Genomic DNA, 17906 nt, shown 5'->3' on the forward strand with positions numbered 1-17906 from the left:
TAAACTACACAGAAATGCCTTTATTTATTTAATCAAGGTTTTCAATAGTCAGCCTCTTTTTCAAGTACCAGTTACCAATACGTACATGAAAACCTGACACAGGGATTTAAAGACTGATGACTATTTCTATACTGGGAGGGAGAAGAAAACAGAGCTACACATACATAAACGCCTCAGTGTTGAAGTACTTCCCTAAAACAAGATGCATGGGACCAAATAAAAAGGCTTCCATTCAAAGCTTTCCTGAAATATAGAAGAGCAAAAGATGTGAGTAACTGCTTTCTAAAATTGTTACATATATTCTCATAACTTTAACATTGCTGCCTGCAAGCACGGTTCCAGAGTTCTGCTTCTGGAAGCCAAGCAACAGTCCACAGCACACTGTAGCAACATGAAACTACAAGACCAAAAGACAGGAGTTTCTTATGGAAACAGTGACAAAGTTAAATGTCATCATGCAAGAAGTACAACTTTAATCACGTTTTAGAGGTATGAGATCCATTCAGTAAGAAATCCAAGGAGCAATATGTAAAATGGCAAAAGATCAAGAACAGATAGCAAAGAAACATAAATCTGGTTCCAATTCAGTTCAATGCCTGGTGAGGGCAGTTAATACATAAAAACCCACATCAGGCTCACTGAACTTGATTTTCCTTTATTCACAGTCCAATTAGATGAAGTAAACTTAAAAGAATGGGAACAACAAGCTGGTAGACCAATTGATCTCCTAAAACATGCTGCCAGTTAAGTATAGGACACCAAAGATCTACAACTGACAATTATTCCACCTTTCTCACGACAAAAGTTGACAAAAATGGTACCTGTGCATTAAGGAGAAAGCTCTAATACATGCTGTAATTTCTACAGTGTGTAATGGCTCCCTGCAAATAGGGTTAATAGAAAACAGGCAGAGAGTTTTCCCTAATCTGCTCCCCAGTGCTGTAGTACCCACCATTTCTCACTGCAGCTGCTTTCTCTTTTGCTCAGAGTTGCTCTTTCCAGTGAGAAAGCAGACATTTTTCCCAGCCTGTTGAGCATTTATTCTGACCTCTACAGAACCTTTCCTACAGAAGAGCAAAGCAACACCAAGAGCCCAGAAGAACTTACACCCCTTCAATGGGCTGTGCTATAGCCTCCTGAAAAAGCAACCTCAGAATTACTACTGGTGATAATGTCAACCTTAATGCTGCAGTTCAATTTACAGTGCTTTTATTATGAACTCACAAAGGAATAGTTCCCAGTATTCCTTTGCATTTACAGTAGCAACAGGTCACAGAAAGTTAGGATGACTAATTAGGTAATAAATGCAAATCTTTATGATTATATGTGCCAAATACTTGCCTTTTAAGTAATACAACAGCACAAAAATATGCATTTGAAAGTTTTCCCTTGCAAAAGTGAAAATGGCAAATTGATACTAATAAATTTAAAGTTTAAATAACATGCTCAATTCAATTCAGGGTGAATAAAATGCAGTAATTCACACAATCCCTTAAGAGTGCTTATTCCTGAAATAGATTTCCTACTTCCAGTAATACATGCATTTCAACATAAAAAAAAACACTACAAACACATAATTTTACTCTGAATGTGACCACTGAAGCACTGGGAAGTGTTCCATTGGCTTTTAATCAATACCACACCACCCAACAGTTCATAGCCAGAAAAATCCACACAGACTAAACTCTCCAAAGCTTCCAAGCAAATCTGTTGAGCATGTTAAAGGCAAAAAAGTTTTGCCTGATTTCTCAAAGGGAGAAAAAACATCTTTAAACAGTTCTGTAGGTTGTAAAGTAAAATATTTTATAGATATTTCATATACATCTCATGTTTCAGTTTCTTGAGCAGCATTTTTCGTGATAGCTTAGCCTTCCAGTAAAAACACAGCTAATCAATCAAATAGTAGCAAAATGTTACCTGCCTGGGTAGGAACTCACACTTTGCTGTGCCTGCACTAAATGCAGACATCTGAATCCACATGCAACAGCTGAGGAGTCAGCAGAGCATGGTCAGGCAGAGGTTTCTTTATGAGCAGCGTATGTTGAGAAGCACGAGTTTCAGATATTCAAGGTTACAGCTGAAGGTATAAAGGGGAGAAATCACTCCTGATCCCAGCTCCCTCATACATGAATAAAACACAAAGATGCAGGATGCTGATGTTACAATAAGCACAGGGCATGCATTCCCTCCCTCAAAAGAAAGTAACCCACTCTGTGAACAGCTAACTCCTCTGAATCACAACCACTGTATCACTCGTACTCCAGCCCTAGGGAATAAAGAGTTTTAGTCAGAAATCAGCAAAGATAGTCAAAGTAAACACGGGTCTTACTAAATTTTTCACTTGTCCATGAAACAACATAGTGCTTTGAGAATGTACATATAGACAAGAGGCTCAGTAATCTAAAGACAGCCTTCACTGTTACGTTTATTAAGGAGGCAGCAGAGGCAACACATAGTTTTTGAAAAGCCTCATGTCACTTCCCTAAGACACAATTCTTATGCTGATCTATTTAGCTACATTTTAGGAGTTGATTTATATTCAACTGATTTATATTCAATCCTCTAGAGTTAAAGCACAAAGAATCACATTATATCTCATTCAGAAACACTATACCAGAGCTCTATGCACATACAACCTGTACAACCCGTTCCATTTTTCTTGTGAAAGCCTTTAGAAAGATTACAGATCAGTCTGTGCATAAAATTATTTCTACACTCAGTAAAAATAAACCGCTGATAGACTTCCCTCGCAAAAGGCTAGAGCCCCCACCTCCATAAGGGAAATCTCCAACATCCATCATGAAAAAGGAATTATAAATACAACTATTTTTCTTCCTTTTAGGAACATATCTACAAATAAGGACAGCTGTATTATACTACTAAGATCTTGCATTTCTTCCATGTGGCTGAACTAAGTGGCTATGGTGACTGAGCAAAAATGTATCAAAAAAAAAGTTTAAAAAACCTGCTAAAGTCAAAATAACTACATGTAACCTAAAATAATTACATGTAACCACCCAGGTATCTCACAGTACATCAAATTACATTATAATGTTATATGAAGAGAGCAAAAAGCAACCTGACATGGGCACAAAAGCAGATCACATAGACAGGAAGATATGACATCTATTGCATCAAGTGTGCAGTAGATCCGTGCTTCTCAACTAAGGCATGATGAAAGACTTACTTAAGAACCTAAACACACAGTTCATACACTCAGCCTTTTAGGACCCACTGCTTAAGCAACCACAATAAATTATATCCTTCAGAGACTGAACTGTGCTTTCTGCATGCTGATAACCTGCTAACATTGAACTGACAGCAAACTGTCAGGGCCCTGTGGACATAAGCTCATTAGGTACTCAACTCTTCAATCAGAGATGGTAGTAAGGGCACATGAAGAGGAGCAAGACTTGGATTCAATCCCTTGTCAGCACAAGGGCTCTCCACTCCAATCTTCATCCTCCCTAGGGTGTGACCTTGTTATCAAATTATAGGTTAAATTGGGAGATCAGCCTGCTCATATTCTATTGCTGTTACTACACTAAATCACACAGAATAAGCACCAAACCACAGTAAGAGAGAAAACAAATGGGAATGTGATCACTCCTGTAAGGAGGTTACTCTCCAAAAGGTCTTGGCTTCCCATCTTTGTCTTCAAAGTGCTGTGTTTTATTAAAAGGCTTTAGACCTTAAAAGGTATCAGATTCTGGCAGATTCAACTACTGACACTTTCAGTGTGATCTGAATCTTTTGAGAAGAACAGTCCAACCTTAAGTGATCATGACATACAAGCACCCTAGCTCAAACCTAAACCAGTCCTTGCCATCAGCATAAGAAAACAAAAAAACAGGGATTTAAAATAAATAAATAAATAAATAAGAGGAATTCTCTGGTATAAACACTTCACAAAAGTCAGAAAAATAATCACTTCAGACGTTATTTTTCTAAGTACATGAAAACCCTCAGAAGAGACCACATATCAAGCTTTCACATTGAGCCAATCAAATTAACATATGCACAGAAGTCATAGTTTCAGCAGTTTGAAATATGTTCAAAATGACAAATTCAGACTGAATATAGACAACTAAGAAACATACTACACTTTATGTAGTTCAAATTTTTACCTGTCTAGATTTCTGTGAAAAGCAACAATGTATAAAATACAGGTCTAAACTAATTTATGTGACTTAAAATATTTCCTGTATGTCTTTTTAAGCTGTCAGCCTCTGAAATCAGGGATTTATCTTGATCCAGAGAAGGAATGCTATTTTTTAAAGAATGCTAGAGAATCATGAAACAGACTAGATCAATTTTCTGAGGCAAAGAACTGTTTGTATCTGTTGCCTTTAATAGGGAACAATATCTTTTTTTCACAAGAAGCTTTCCCAAGTTAAATAGTAATGAAACCTTACATAAAAGTATTTAAATATACATACACAGAGATTCTTTTTATTCTAGCAAAGAGGCGTCAGATATTTTTTAGCAGGGCAACTACTTACATCTTTTCTGTCAGCAGTAGGTGTCACCTTCAATGAGGGTGTGATTTATCTCACCTGACTTTGCACTCAATCAGGACTCCCTTAACTTTTCTTTTCTTTTTTTTTTCTTTTAAAAGGCAAGAAAAACAAACTTTTAAACTAAGGCATTTCCAGAGGCAAATTTATCTCACCCCAGAATAGGCTCCTGAAACAGCTGGGATAAATGATCCCCAGGAGGTAGTCTGTGAGCTGTTGTAACTAGCTCAAACTTCGGTACTCAAGCATCTGAAAACTGACAAAAGAAAAATCTAGACCCTGTTTGCACATTTACCTGTCCTAGGAATTGTACCAGTGAGAAGTTTTCAATTAATCCTGGGATCCATTCAAAGCCCATGGCAGTCTGCTACAAGCAGATGCACCCTCATCTACTTGTCTCACAGATGACAAATGCTGACCTATTTCAAAACTAAAGATAATATCAAAAATCTTAAAAACACAAAGAAAATATTATTAAAATTAGGCAGCAATTTTTATTTATGTTCACTATAAGTTATTATTTATATTTATGTTTCACTCACAGCTATACATTAATAAACACACTCAAAAGAGCAATGGAAAGACAAAGCAGCTGATTAACTTGGCTAAAGAGGCCTCTGATGGCAGTTGTAAATAATAACTTCGCACATTTATGAAATACCTATTTTGATGACATAATTTTCTATATAGCAACAGCTACAGACAGCAGACTTAGCAGTTAGATTTTCAGTGAAAATTTTGACATTACTGCTCATCTCCAAAGGCCTAACCATTTCAGGCCACCCACTTTCTTGCCTACACCACAGCTGTCAAGACTGAGAGATGTATCTTTATGTCAAAACCCAAAGTCCTGTTCTCTGACAAGATCACAGCACAGACTCCCACCAGCAAAGGATCATGCACCCAAGCACCAGCAGAACAGCAATAAGGTTGCAGTGTATCACATGCACCATCCTTTTCCTCTGCATTCAGAGGATAAATAAATTATAGATATATCTCAAACATACATATAAGACAAAGAAAAACATAAACACTTGTCCTCAGATTTATGGAGGCTGACATAAGTAATCATCTAAGGCAAAGGACAGCCTGTAACAGTTGATGATTTGCTTATTGGCTGGACAAAAGTAAAAGCAATCCCATTATCATTTAAGAGGCCCAAAAAGAACTTAAGTAGACCAATGGACAGCAGAGGACTTTCTCTGGCATGGCCAGCTTTTGTACTGCTCTCTTGGTCTTTGACATTGGCATCTCAGAAAGAAAACAAGTCTCGTCACCAGAGCTGACCTGTAAGCCACTGTCATCTCCAACAGCTACACCAAGCAGCTCCTCTGGGGATGAGGCTACAGCAAGTAGCTACAGCTATAGTTTCCATCCTTCTATTTATGCTGGCTATCTAGGAGGCAAATTAAGTTAAAAAGTTAAGTGCTGCATAGTACCAAATGCAAAACACTGATTATTTTCAACTGAGGAAAACATACAAGATCTACAGAAGTAGATAATTTAACATTTTTTCCCACCAGACTGGGCAGCCTGCAGACATACTAACATAAGATCAATGCTAAAAACATTCACTATCTGGTATTATTGAACAGCTGCCTAGACATGTGCACTTTATTTCTCTTATAATTCTTAATAGTAACTCATTAACAGATTTAAAGCAACAGGTCTATCTGTTCCATTATTCTATTTATGCCACAGTTACCTTAAAAGAGGTTCAGGATGGAACATAAGATGAAAGTCTTCACAGAATATATATTTTTAATGTACAGATTTGCAAAACATTGTACAACTAAAGCTCTGCACTACCTAAGCACAGCTGTGTTTTTTCCTGACAGCATTTCAGTGCAGGTCCAGTCCAACAAAACAGACTTAATGGCTCTTTCAAAAAGATACTTTGTTTTCATAGAATGTCAACTCAAATTTTTAAAGAGTGGGAAAAAACTTTGCTAAAAAAAAAAGAAAGAAAATAGGAATAACTTTACTTCTTCATAACGGATTATAAAGGATTTATTACTGCCAAAGATTCTCTTCTTATTGATGACAACTCATTTCAATTTTTACAGATAGTACATCCAAGTAATGTGAAATACACTGCAAACAAACATTGAAAACACTTCAATTGAAAAGATCAGATTTATATGAGGCAACACATAGCTATGTATGCAAGTACACAATTTGTTACACATCCATAACCGGACAATAGGACATTGCCAATAGTGGATGTCCAACATGGATCTTTCCTCCCATAATCTGCTCCATCTAGCCCCACTGGCAGCCCCTCAGACAAATATAACAGTAAAATTAATACCATGGAGAAGTACAAGTCTTACCATAGAGTAGCAGACCAATGGTTTATCTTTCCCTTTATCACACTTAATCTGTTTATACTTTACCTTTCCAAGAGCAAGCCCCTTACTGAGCAACTATAGAATGACAAAACACATGATTAAGATATTCTACATAGAGAGAGTGTGTCAGTAAGGTGTGTCTAGTCTGTCCTATTTAAATGTATGTAGAAATCAATTTAGCAGTAGATATTATAGCTTTTTGTCTTAAATTATAAACTGTAAGCACAGAAGGTACTTGATGAAACTACACATCTTTTTTAAGCCCATTGGTCTTCCCATTCCCTATGTTATTTTATCTCAGTATGCTAAAGTTACTAGGCCTGAATTAACTAAGCTGCAGACATCTCTCAAGTTTCAAAGTGATTAGATCAGCAGCATAAAATGAGCTAGTGTACAGAGACTGAATTAGGACACAATGAGTTGTTAGCCGCACTCCTGTAGGACTGTGGATTTGCCAGCTGAAGGAAACTTGCAGCTCCATCAGAAGGCAGCAAGCATTCTGCTAACCCACACAACTTGTCCAAGCTTAAATCAAGGGAGCCATTAACAAAGTAAGGAGTAAAACTTCAGCTATGCTCTAATCTCTAATTGTTAACGCTGTAAATAATCAGAGACAACAACTCCTGCACAACCTTTTGGAGCACTGCAGTCCAAAAGCACGTTCACTAGCATTTGTGTTGCTGGATGGCAGCCAGGCAGCTTCTCTTCTCCTACAGTTCTCAAGTAGCTTGGTAAAAAGTCTTTTCATGGAAGAGACTTCAGACTAACTTTCATGAGGTAGCTATGGAAAAGACCTGGCTATAAGAGTGGTCACAAAGCAGTAATACTAACATTTATTTTGCAAAATCTAAGTTTATTCATATATCTATAATGTTAAAAGTGCCTCATCACATGGGTAAGTGAAAAATTAAAGGGGGGAGGAAGATTATAGGGCTTGTAAATGCACCAAAAAAAAACCTCTAATTCAGGAAAACAGAAAAAAACTTAGACAATAATCAGGAAGAGAGAAATCAAGTTTTCCAGATACAAGGTTTTGCTTTAATGATCTCCAGTTTGGTTTTGCTGTTGTTGGTTTTTGTGAAATATGGATAAACAAAACTAAAGCACATTATTACAGACCTAAAACTAGATAAAGGTTTGGTATAGAACATCAGGGAATAAAAGATCTCACTTGATCTCTTCAGACCCAAAACAGCAAAGATTTCAGAAAGAACCAGAAATCGTGGAAATGCAGTTTTCAAGCACAAGACTGATTAAATCTTGCTCTTTGTTTCAATGCAAAGAGCATGTGTTCTAACACTATTCTGAACCCTTAAACATAATGCTCTTTCAATGCTAAAGCAAATGTTTCGTCCATGTAATGAGTACTTACTCTTCAGAACAGAAAATACAGACCAATATGCACAAGAGAACAAAACGTAGGCCTTTAAAAAAAAATTAAAGAACAAGGTCATCATTATTTACATTTAAATTGCTGTTATTCATGGGGATTTTTGGTTTGTTGTGTTTTTAAATTAATATGCATCATTTCCTTACCTTGCAAATGGTCTCTGTATCCCAGGGTAAGATGGTCCTCAGATCAATAACTTCACAGGACACACCAAGCTTTTCTTGAGCCATTGCTGCCACCTCTTTGATCACATGTACCTGAAAAGGCAATGTATTATCACCAAGTAAACATTTAATTTGTTTAAGATTTTCTCAGTTATGCATACTGAATACAAGCAAGGACTTAACATAATACCTCCATGTTTAGCACAAATGCTTTTATTCCGTAATCTAATAAGCATTTATTATTCAGTTCATTCTTATTTACTCCTTAATCCTAGTATTTTAGGAGTGCTTCAAGAACTAACTTCAGTGAAGAATCACTGAAAACAAAACTTGTTATCTAGAAAAGTATATTGCAGTGATCAGTATCACTATTTTATATTTCTAGTCAGTCTGGGGTTTAGGATAAGGAGTATTTAAGACTGCAATTAAGCAGCTGTATCAGATGTATCAACATATTTTTATGGAGCAGTAGCATGGAATCCTGCAAGAAGCATTCTAAGCTTACTAGAATCTACTGAAAATGCAATAGATTACCAAGTGATCATCTCTAAAGCATTATTTTATTAAGAGTTAGGAGAGATAGTAAGTACTACATAAAAAAAAAATTAGCTGTAAACATCCAGTCACAACCCCTACAATAATAACATGTTGGCAATTTGACAACATGGCCATTCATTGGTCTTTTAATTAATAAATAATACAGTTTAATAACATTACAAATGTTACATTATCTATTATAATTAACATTTTACTAAAACAAAAAAGTATTCCCCTCTAGTAAGAGGCTTGTACTGAATTAGAATATATATTGTTTACTATCCATCAGTCAAGGAATGTATTTAGCAGCGTATGTAAGTGCATCAATGTAGATATAAAACAGCCCACATCCATCAGTACCCTTTTCACAAGACGTTATGATATGAAGAGAAAGCAATACTACATACATTTAAAATTGTATCCTGACATTATATTATACACTTTAAAGCAAAACATATTGTAAACATTGGCTTCCCTAAAGCAAACATTAGCAAGCAAATGCTGCAACATGGAAAGTAACAACTGTTATAACAACTCAGATTACCCTCAACAATTACCTCTGCAAAAAGTATTTGCTCATGAGATATAGGGGTAAAAAAGAACTTTTCCAGATGATACTGTAAATAAACTGATATTTTCCTCAGTGTTAGAACATCTAATAATACAGGTTTGGACTGAGACAGATGACCTACACTGAGCAACTTCTATGCACACACAAGGGGTTGGAGGCCAAGGACCATCCCCCCAAAAAAATTTGGATGGAGGTCATCTTGGTCTGGAAGGCCACAGATTTTAACAGAATGGACACAGTCAGAGAGTGTCAAGTGGTTGATGGTCAGAGAGAAGTATTAATTTCTACACAGAGCAAAAATCTATGCTGAAACAGGATTATTAGGACAAGGGGAATAGTTTTATGCTGCAAAATGATATATTTAGATTAGTCATTAGCAAAAAAATCTTCACTGTGAGAGTGGTGAGGCACTGGCACAGGTTGCCCAGAGAAGGTGTGGCTGCCCCATCCCTGGCATTGCTCAAGGCCAGGCTGCTTGGGGCTTTGAGTAACCTGGTCTAGAGGAAGGTGTCCCTGCCTGTGGCAGAGGGATGGAACCAGATGATCTTTAAAGTTCCTTCCAACACAAACCATTCTATGATTAAGTATCTAAATATGCATCCACAAAACACAAATATGAATAACTAAACACCAAAGGACTATTTTAAAAGGTAAATCAATACAAGCATTGCAATAATAAAATGACATCTCACTTGCAGTAGTGGTTTTGTTTAAACTTCTAATACTTCTGCGACTGTAATAAAAGGATTTGAGAATTTTTAACATGACACATGGGATAGATATTTTTGCTTTTTCTCTGGAAGTATAAGTGAGAATATTTACCTACTTCACAGGGGATAAGTTTTACTTAATGACAATAAAAGACTGAGCACAACTGCAGAAGGACTAAAAGCCTTTACTGCCCCTCTCCTCATTAGTACCACCCAGAAAAGCAAGCATCAGGCCATTCCACCAGAGCAGCAGCTGCCAAGCAACTACCTAATGTCTGAAATCACACAAGAAGTAACCAGTGAGTACCTGCAATCACTAAGCCCATTGACAATAAACTCTGGATTGGCTGCACATTTAGCAATCAAGTTCCAAGTTTATGTACACAGCCTGCAAACACCCTCAGCACAAACTCACTGAACATATTTGATCTGCAGAAGCTCAACACAACCAGAATATGCTGTTTTACTGTGCATGCACTAAGCATCTGTCCCTGTGTTGCATTATACCGCCACACCCATGGTTTGGTCAGCTCCCAAATTTGGATTAGGGCTGAACATCTGTCCTATTACTATTCACATCAAAAGAACCGCCTCTTTGAACACTTGGCCTATATTTTCCAAGCTCCAAAGCACACCATCTTTTTTGACGGATGTCACTCCAAGTTCTCTCTGCACTACTGCCTACTGGGTAAACTCAAGATTATTTTTAAGTCTCCATAGCCAGCTTTAAAGCCATTATTTTATCAATTAAATTTTTGGGAATACTTTGAACATTAAGAATTCACCCATATGTAGAGAAATTTGCACTTTCAAAAGGGAACACAGAGAACTATAGAAACTGCTTTCTGCTGGAGAAATGAGTACAAGTAAAGATACTGAAGTACTCCATAATTTAATGCCAAAGACTAGTAGCAACAACTATAGCTAGAAAAGATCACAAAGCAGATCACGAAGTCTGAGAACAAGGAAAGCATCACAGAAAAGCACTGAAGATTATAGATTACAAAAACAAAAAAACAAAAAAAAAACACAACAAACAAAAGGCACAACACAGCGATCAATTCAATACCCTTGTAATGATGAAAAGTTATAACACTCCCTCCTCTAAAAGCTTCTCAGATATAAATAGGCCAGGAAAACAGCAATTTCTTAATTATTGGTTAAAGGCAATAAAAAATTGCTAATTGCAAACCAGACTCAAATTTCTTCTCTACAATTCTTGAAAAAGAGCATTTATTTTCTTACTACATTTTTCAATATTTGCACATTTTAATTTGGGGATTAGGGGGAACGAGGGTTTTCCAGTCCTTCTTAAACAGCTTTCAAATATAACTGTTTGAATCAAAACTATATCAATCCCTAGTTGTATTAAATATTCAGTGGATTTTACCTCTTTATATAAAGGGAACCCCAGACTGCACTGTTTTAAATGATATAGTAAAAATCTGTACTTTTCTTTCAGCATACTACTTTGAACTCTCCCATTGTCTTCCTCAGAGTCATATCTCTGCCCCATTTTAAACATATCACTTTCAGAATCACGGATAAATCATTAACCTCATGCGCAGGTACTCTTTTGCATTTCCAGAGTCAGCTTGAACCAAAATCAAGTAAAATCTTACATCATAAAAAGCAGGTTTCATATAAATATAAGCACTGGTAATCATTTATTCAAGCATACAGTGATGGAAGATGAACGCAGTTTATTATCTGGCACCTGAGACCAAATGCAACATAATTCAAACATCACCTAAAACTTAGCCTAGGCTTTGCTGGATGAAAAATAGCTTGTAAGATCCTTACTGACCTGAGTGCCCCAAGCAACCAGTGTCACGTCACTGCCCGTCTGCAGTACCTCAGCTTGAGACAGGGGAATGTAGTAGGGATCCACAGGAACTTGTTCCACTGAGTAAAATAAAACAAGGGGAGAAATAAGGGTTAGATTACTTTACTAATCTGTATTATCCCCTAAAAATACACAATAAAAAAATTCTTAAATGTTAATGCCATCTAAAACAATAGGCCAAAACCACATTGAGTATAAGCCTTTACATCAAAGGTTTTGCTGTAATTCAAAGTATTTAGAATCATAGAAGAGTTCGGGTTGGAAAGGACCTTAAGATTATTTAGTTCCAACTCCCCTGCCGTGAGCAGGGACACCTCACACTAAACCGTCTTACCCAAGGCTTCGTCCAACCTGGCCTTGAACACCACCAGAGATGGAGCATTCACAACTTCCCTGGGCAGCCCATTCCAGTGCCTCACCATCCTCACACTAAAGAGCTTTCTCCTTATATCCAATCTAAACTTCCCCTGTTTAAGTTTTAACCCGTTACCCCTTGTCCTATCACTACAGTCCCTAATGAAGAGTCCATCCCCAGCATCCTTACAGGCCCCCTTCAGATACTCCAGGCTGAACAGCCCCAACTTTCCCACCCTGTCTTCAATCGGGAGGTGTTACAGTCCCCTGATCATCCTTGTGCCCCTCCTCTGGACTTGTTCCAACAGTTCCATGTCCCTTTTATGTTGAGGACGCCAGAACTGCACACAATACTCCAGGTGAGGTCTCAGGAGAGCAGAGTAGAGGGGCAGGATCACCCCCTTGGACCTGCTGGTCACGCTCCTTTTGATGCAGCCCAGGATACGGTTGGCTTTCTGGGTTGCAAGCGCACACTGAAGCCGGCTCATGTTCATTTTCTCATCAACCAACACCCCCAAGTCCTTCTCCACAGGGCTGCTCTGAATCTCTTCTTTGCCCTGCCTGTAGCTGTGCCTGAGATTGCTCCGACCCAGGTGTAGGACCTTGCACTTGGCATGGTTAAACTTCATGAGGTTGGCATGTGCCCACCTCACAAGTGTGTCAAGGTCCCTCTGGATGGCATTCCTTCCCTCCAGCGTATCAACTGAACCACACAGCTTGGTGTCATCGGCAAACTTGCTGAGGGCGCACTCAATCCCACTGTCCATGTCACCAACAAAGATGTTAAACGAGACCGGTCCCAACACCGATCCCTGAGGGACACCACTCGTTACTGGTCTCCAGCCGGACATTGAGCCATTGACCACAACTCTTTGTGTGCGGCCATCCAGCCAGTTCTTTATCCACCGAGTGGTCCATCCATCAAATTGATGTCTGTCCAAGTTAGAGACAAGGATGTCGTGTGGGACAGTGTCAAACGCTTTGCACAAGTCCAGGTAGATACCATCAACTGCTCTACCCCTGTCCATCAGTTCTGCAGCCCCATCAGAGAAGGCCACCAAATTGGTCAGGCAGGATTTCTCCTTAGTGAAGCCATGCTGGCTGTCACCAAGCACCTTGTTGATTTTCATGTGCCTCAGCAGGTCTTCCAAGAGAATCTGCTCCAAGATTTTGCCAGGCACAGAGGTGAGACTGACTGGTCTGTAATTCCCTGGGTCATCCATTTTTCCCTTCTTGAAAATGGGGGTTATATTTCCCTTTTTCCAGTCGTCAGGAACTTCACCTGACTGCCGTGGTTTTTTTCATTATAATCATGATTTTTAATTATATTGTTAAAAACACATTCTCTCTAGTGTTTAATTTACGTTAGATATCACAGCAATAAGATATATATATATACACACAAAAAATGATAGTAAGTCCTGGTGTGTCCCAAGCCAAAATATGAGCATCAGTTTTGGAGATGGACAAAACTACAATTGATCAAAAAATCTCAAGTTATCACTGCAGCGAATTTTAATAAGCAAAAAGAAAGCCTTGAAAGTGTACTTCAATAATCAGATGAGAAGAAAAAGTTGTGCCAGCACCCTCCTGATATCTGCAAAGAATGATGCTCCACAGTTTGATGTCTCAATAGAAGGAAAAATTTTCAGGACCTATACAGAAAGTGGCATCAAAAACTTGTGATCACAGTTTTAATTTGTCTGAATACTTTTGCTTTGAAAAAAAAAAAAAAAAGTTATCTATTCACCTAAAATACATCACAATGAGAGAGTATTTAAAAAGGCATTAAGGTGGTTCCACTCAAGACCCATTTACCACTTTTCAGATGGAAACACATTAGGTCAGTTGTGCTTGTTTTGAAGCAACGATCCAACACACTATACATTGACATGTTTAATGATTAAAATGGTGATAAAAGGCATCCATATATAATATTTTAAAATAAACATTGTTTTGATCTAAAGGTGAACTTGTCTCTGCACCAGAAAGTCAAAAAATAGTTTTTAAAGTAAGTTGTAATGATAAGTGTATGGGAATCTTACTCAACTCCCTAAACACACAAAACTAATTTATAAAGAAGGCAGAGTTTGGTTTTGTTTTAGGGGTTTTTTGTTAACATATTTCATAGTTCATAAAATAGCTATTGACTTCCTGTTGAACAAAATTGCTTCTTGAAGTTATGGTAAAGAATCCTACTGAATGATACCATCAGGAGAAATAAAGTGTTTTGTATTTTTCCTTCACTGGTATGAATGTTCCAATACAAAGTAGAATGACCTAGTTTTTTTTCCTGGCTTACAAATTATAAACATAACTTTCTAATAACTCAAGTAATTCTATTTATCTATCTATTTATTTATTTATTTTAACTGTAATTACAGATGTTTGGTTTCGGTTGGTTGGCTTGGTTTTTGCCAGCAATGATGCATAAGTACTACAAATTTCATAGAATAGCTGAGGTAAAAAGCAACCTCTGGTGGTCTCCTAGTCCAAGCCCCCTCCTTAAGTCACCTAGAGATGGCCATTCAGGCCCATGTCCAGTTGGGTTTCGAGTACTTCCGCAGCTAGAGACTCCACAACCACCCTGGGCAACCTGTTCCTGTGTTTGACCACCCTCACAGTAAAAAAAGTTTTTGCCAGTTAGAGATATCTCACTTCACCCGCGCAGACACAGAAGAGATGTACATATTAACTAAATCATCCTTCCTAAAAACAAAGCAGAAATATTTTTGGTTTTTTTCCAGCATAATTCAACACATGTCAAGAAAAGAAAAAAAAAATTCAACTCAAGGTGCTTTTAAGCATAGCACAAAATCAGATCTCTTTGCAAGCTAGCATTTTTAATATATGAAAATATCAGTGTCTTCCTGTAATAATTTATCTGAATAACAAGTGGCTAAAGGAATATAGGTCAGAGAAAGAAAGAGTGGAAAGGTACATCCAGCCCTTGCTCACTGCACATTACTGGTTGGCAGTAAAGCAAGCCAGGCTTCTAAGGATTTTTGCACATCAAAAACCCTCAGACAAAAGAAAGCAGTGATTCTGAAAGTAATGAAACCCACAACTGTACTAATTGGCCTTGCATAATTGTCTTTTTCATGGTCATTTACCTGAAACCTAGAGAAAAAGAACCTTTTATAAAGATGCCACAGGACCTCTGAGTGGGATCATGGGCAACTGTCATGACTAGAAAGGTTTTGAAGTGACAGTGAGATGCTCCAGAGGAAAAACTGGAAGGTGTACATGAATACAAAAAGAGCTCCTTCCTGTGTCATGGTATTATCCACACATGGAAATTAAATATAACATAAAATTACATAAATTAACTGATTTCTTACTATACTAAAATATTCTGCAACAAGATGGCCATTGGATAAGCTAACCTAGGATTCCTAATAATTTTAATTGCAAAATTCAAAAAAATTACACTGATTTAATCTAGATTTGGGAGAATTTTATTCAAATGCTTTATGAAACTCCAATAATAAGGATGAAAAGTAGCATATTAAACTATTCTATGCATATTCTTCCATTGTAATTAACCAAACCAGAACAATGTTAATATAGAAAGCAGCCTATTAATTTATTAGTAAAGATAAACAAAATATTTTAAATAAAATACTTCAAAATAGATTTCAAACAAAGCAATTAACAAAAACTTGTAATTATCAGAGAAAAAAGGACCACAAGTTAAGAGGCTGCACCATCTGTTGCTTTTTCTAAAAGACCAGTCTGAACAGCAGAAAGAAAACACGTTTTCTCATCTTACCTGTCTTGTCTCTATAACAACCACTGATGCAAGTTGTATTTATTTCTACATGACCAATGTCATATATAGTACAATTAAATGAAACTGAAAAGGTCAAAAAACATCAGAGTAGGTTCTCCACAAGATGTCTGAACCTGATAATGTCAAGGTGACTCATCTTCTCCTTTGATTTATAATCATTATGTGTCCTTGACACTGCACAGACTGTTAACTACTTTTTATAAATCAAAGCCTCCTTTTTCTTTTTAATTCAGCTATTTTCTTAGTATCCCTGACATTTAGGGGGATGTCCCCACAGCACTTTCAATATCATTATAATCTCATAAGTTAGCCAGCAACAGAATTCTCTCTGTATGAGTACTTGTATATTTACCTCTGGACTTTTACCCAGAAAAGGCTTGTATTTCTTTTCTCCTTTCTAATTCTATACAAGGCAATTCAACATACACAAAACTTCTGATGATGACTGTAAGGTTATGATGTGGAAGGAGAGAACATCTGCTCCTTTAAGCATGTCTGGACAAGGATTTTTTCAGGGCAAAAGAGGATAATGGCAGGAGGGAGAAGCCATAAGGAAGAATACACAGGGACACAAACTGAGCCAGCAAACGATGAGGGAGGCAGTAAGAAGAATCAAACCTGCTCAGTTTCACTTATTGATAAGGATGGGGAATGTGGGAGTGGTTTTTTTCAGTAAGATTATCTGACAGAAGTCCTTGTCATATGTGATAATAAAGAAAAAGGAAAAGCTATAAACAAAATATCAAGAGACACAAACCTGAAGATAAGCATAAAGAGACAAAACCAAGAAACAAACTGATCGGGAACAGTGAGTGACGAGCTATCAGGTAACTATGAGCAAATCAGGACTTTGCAACTGATAAGCATGCAAACCTGAGGGCCCAGGGTGTTGGAAGGGATTGTGTGGAACTACACCAGCAGATGAAGGCATATGAAGGTGAAGGGCGTTGGGGAGGAGCAAGGTGGGAAATAAAGGGTTGTAGAAGGAGCCGGTTGCACATAAAATGGAGCCAGTCAGCACGTCTGGCTGAGACCTGTGCCTCATCATGGTGGTCAGTACTAGCTTCTTTTGAAATCCCAACCTGTGCAGGGGTGTGTGCTGTGAGGACTAAATGCCAGCTGCTGGTGAGACCAGCATGAGAAGACAAGACACTGGGCCAGCAGCAACGGGAGTCAAAGCAGATTGCAGATACCCTGGGTCTGTGGTGTGAGCTACAGGAGCAAGTGGGGGTCTTAGCCACCAGCTACAGGGGAGGTAATAGCATGTATCCCACACAAGAGCTACCACCAATGACTGGAATGAGACAAGTGAAAGGCTGTTTTGTCTCCTGTGGGAGCCATGAAATGCTGCTAGACTGGCTAAGATCCTCCACTCAAGAGTTGTCCAGGAGAAGAAACACTGTCATTCCCACCCACATACGTACAACCAATCTAGCAGTGGCACTGCCAAAACTGAGCAAATAACCAAAGAGTAGATGAGCACACCGAAGAGCCCAGGCACACTGAGGAACAGCAAGTCCTCTGTTAAACAAACTGCTAGTAACTGGGGTGACTGTGCAAGAAAAATAGGCAGTCCGGCCACTGGGAGTCTTAGCCACAGATGCAGCACTGTGCTGCTTCAGAGCATAGGCAGAAGAAATCTGCAATTACTAGGTACAAGTACACATGCTAAA

At 37.9% G+C, this 17906-nt stretch overlaps 1 protein-coding gene across 4 annotated transcripts in view; it reads right to left on the reverse strand.

The window, feature by feature from the left end:
• The window catches only part of BCKDHB (branched chain keto acid dehydrogenase E1 subunit beta), a 116476-nt gene that overhangs the window by 64427 nt on the left and 34143 nt on the right, over nt 1-17906 (reverse strand). For all 4 annotated transcript variants that reach the window (XR_008972533.1, XM_057412444.1, XM_057412445.1 and 1 more), the window contains exons 7-8: nt 12048-12145; nt 8405-8515 (exon numbers count right to left, since the gene is read on the reverse strand). Coding sequence is in view for 3 of the 4 variants with exons in the window: in XM_057412444.1 (XP_057268427.1) it covers nt 8405-8515; nt 12048-12145 (209 nt within the window). In the remaining variant the exon portion in view is untranslated. The remainder of the gene's footprint in view (nt 1-8404; nt 8516-12047; nt 12146-17906) is intronic.

Source organism: Pezoporus wallicus, unplaced genomic scaffold (assembly GCF_028554395.1).
Source record: "Pezoporus wallicus isolate ANWC-B61680 ecotype Strahan unplaced genomic scaffold, APGP_CSIRO_Pwel_v1 contig_4788, whole genome shotgun sequence".
In the NCBI taxonomy this organism is placed as follows: Eukaryota; Metazoa; Chordata; class Aves; order Psittaciformes; family Psittacidae; genus Pezoporus; species Pezoporus wallicus.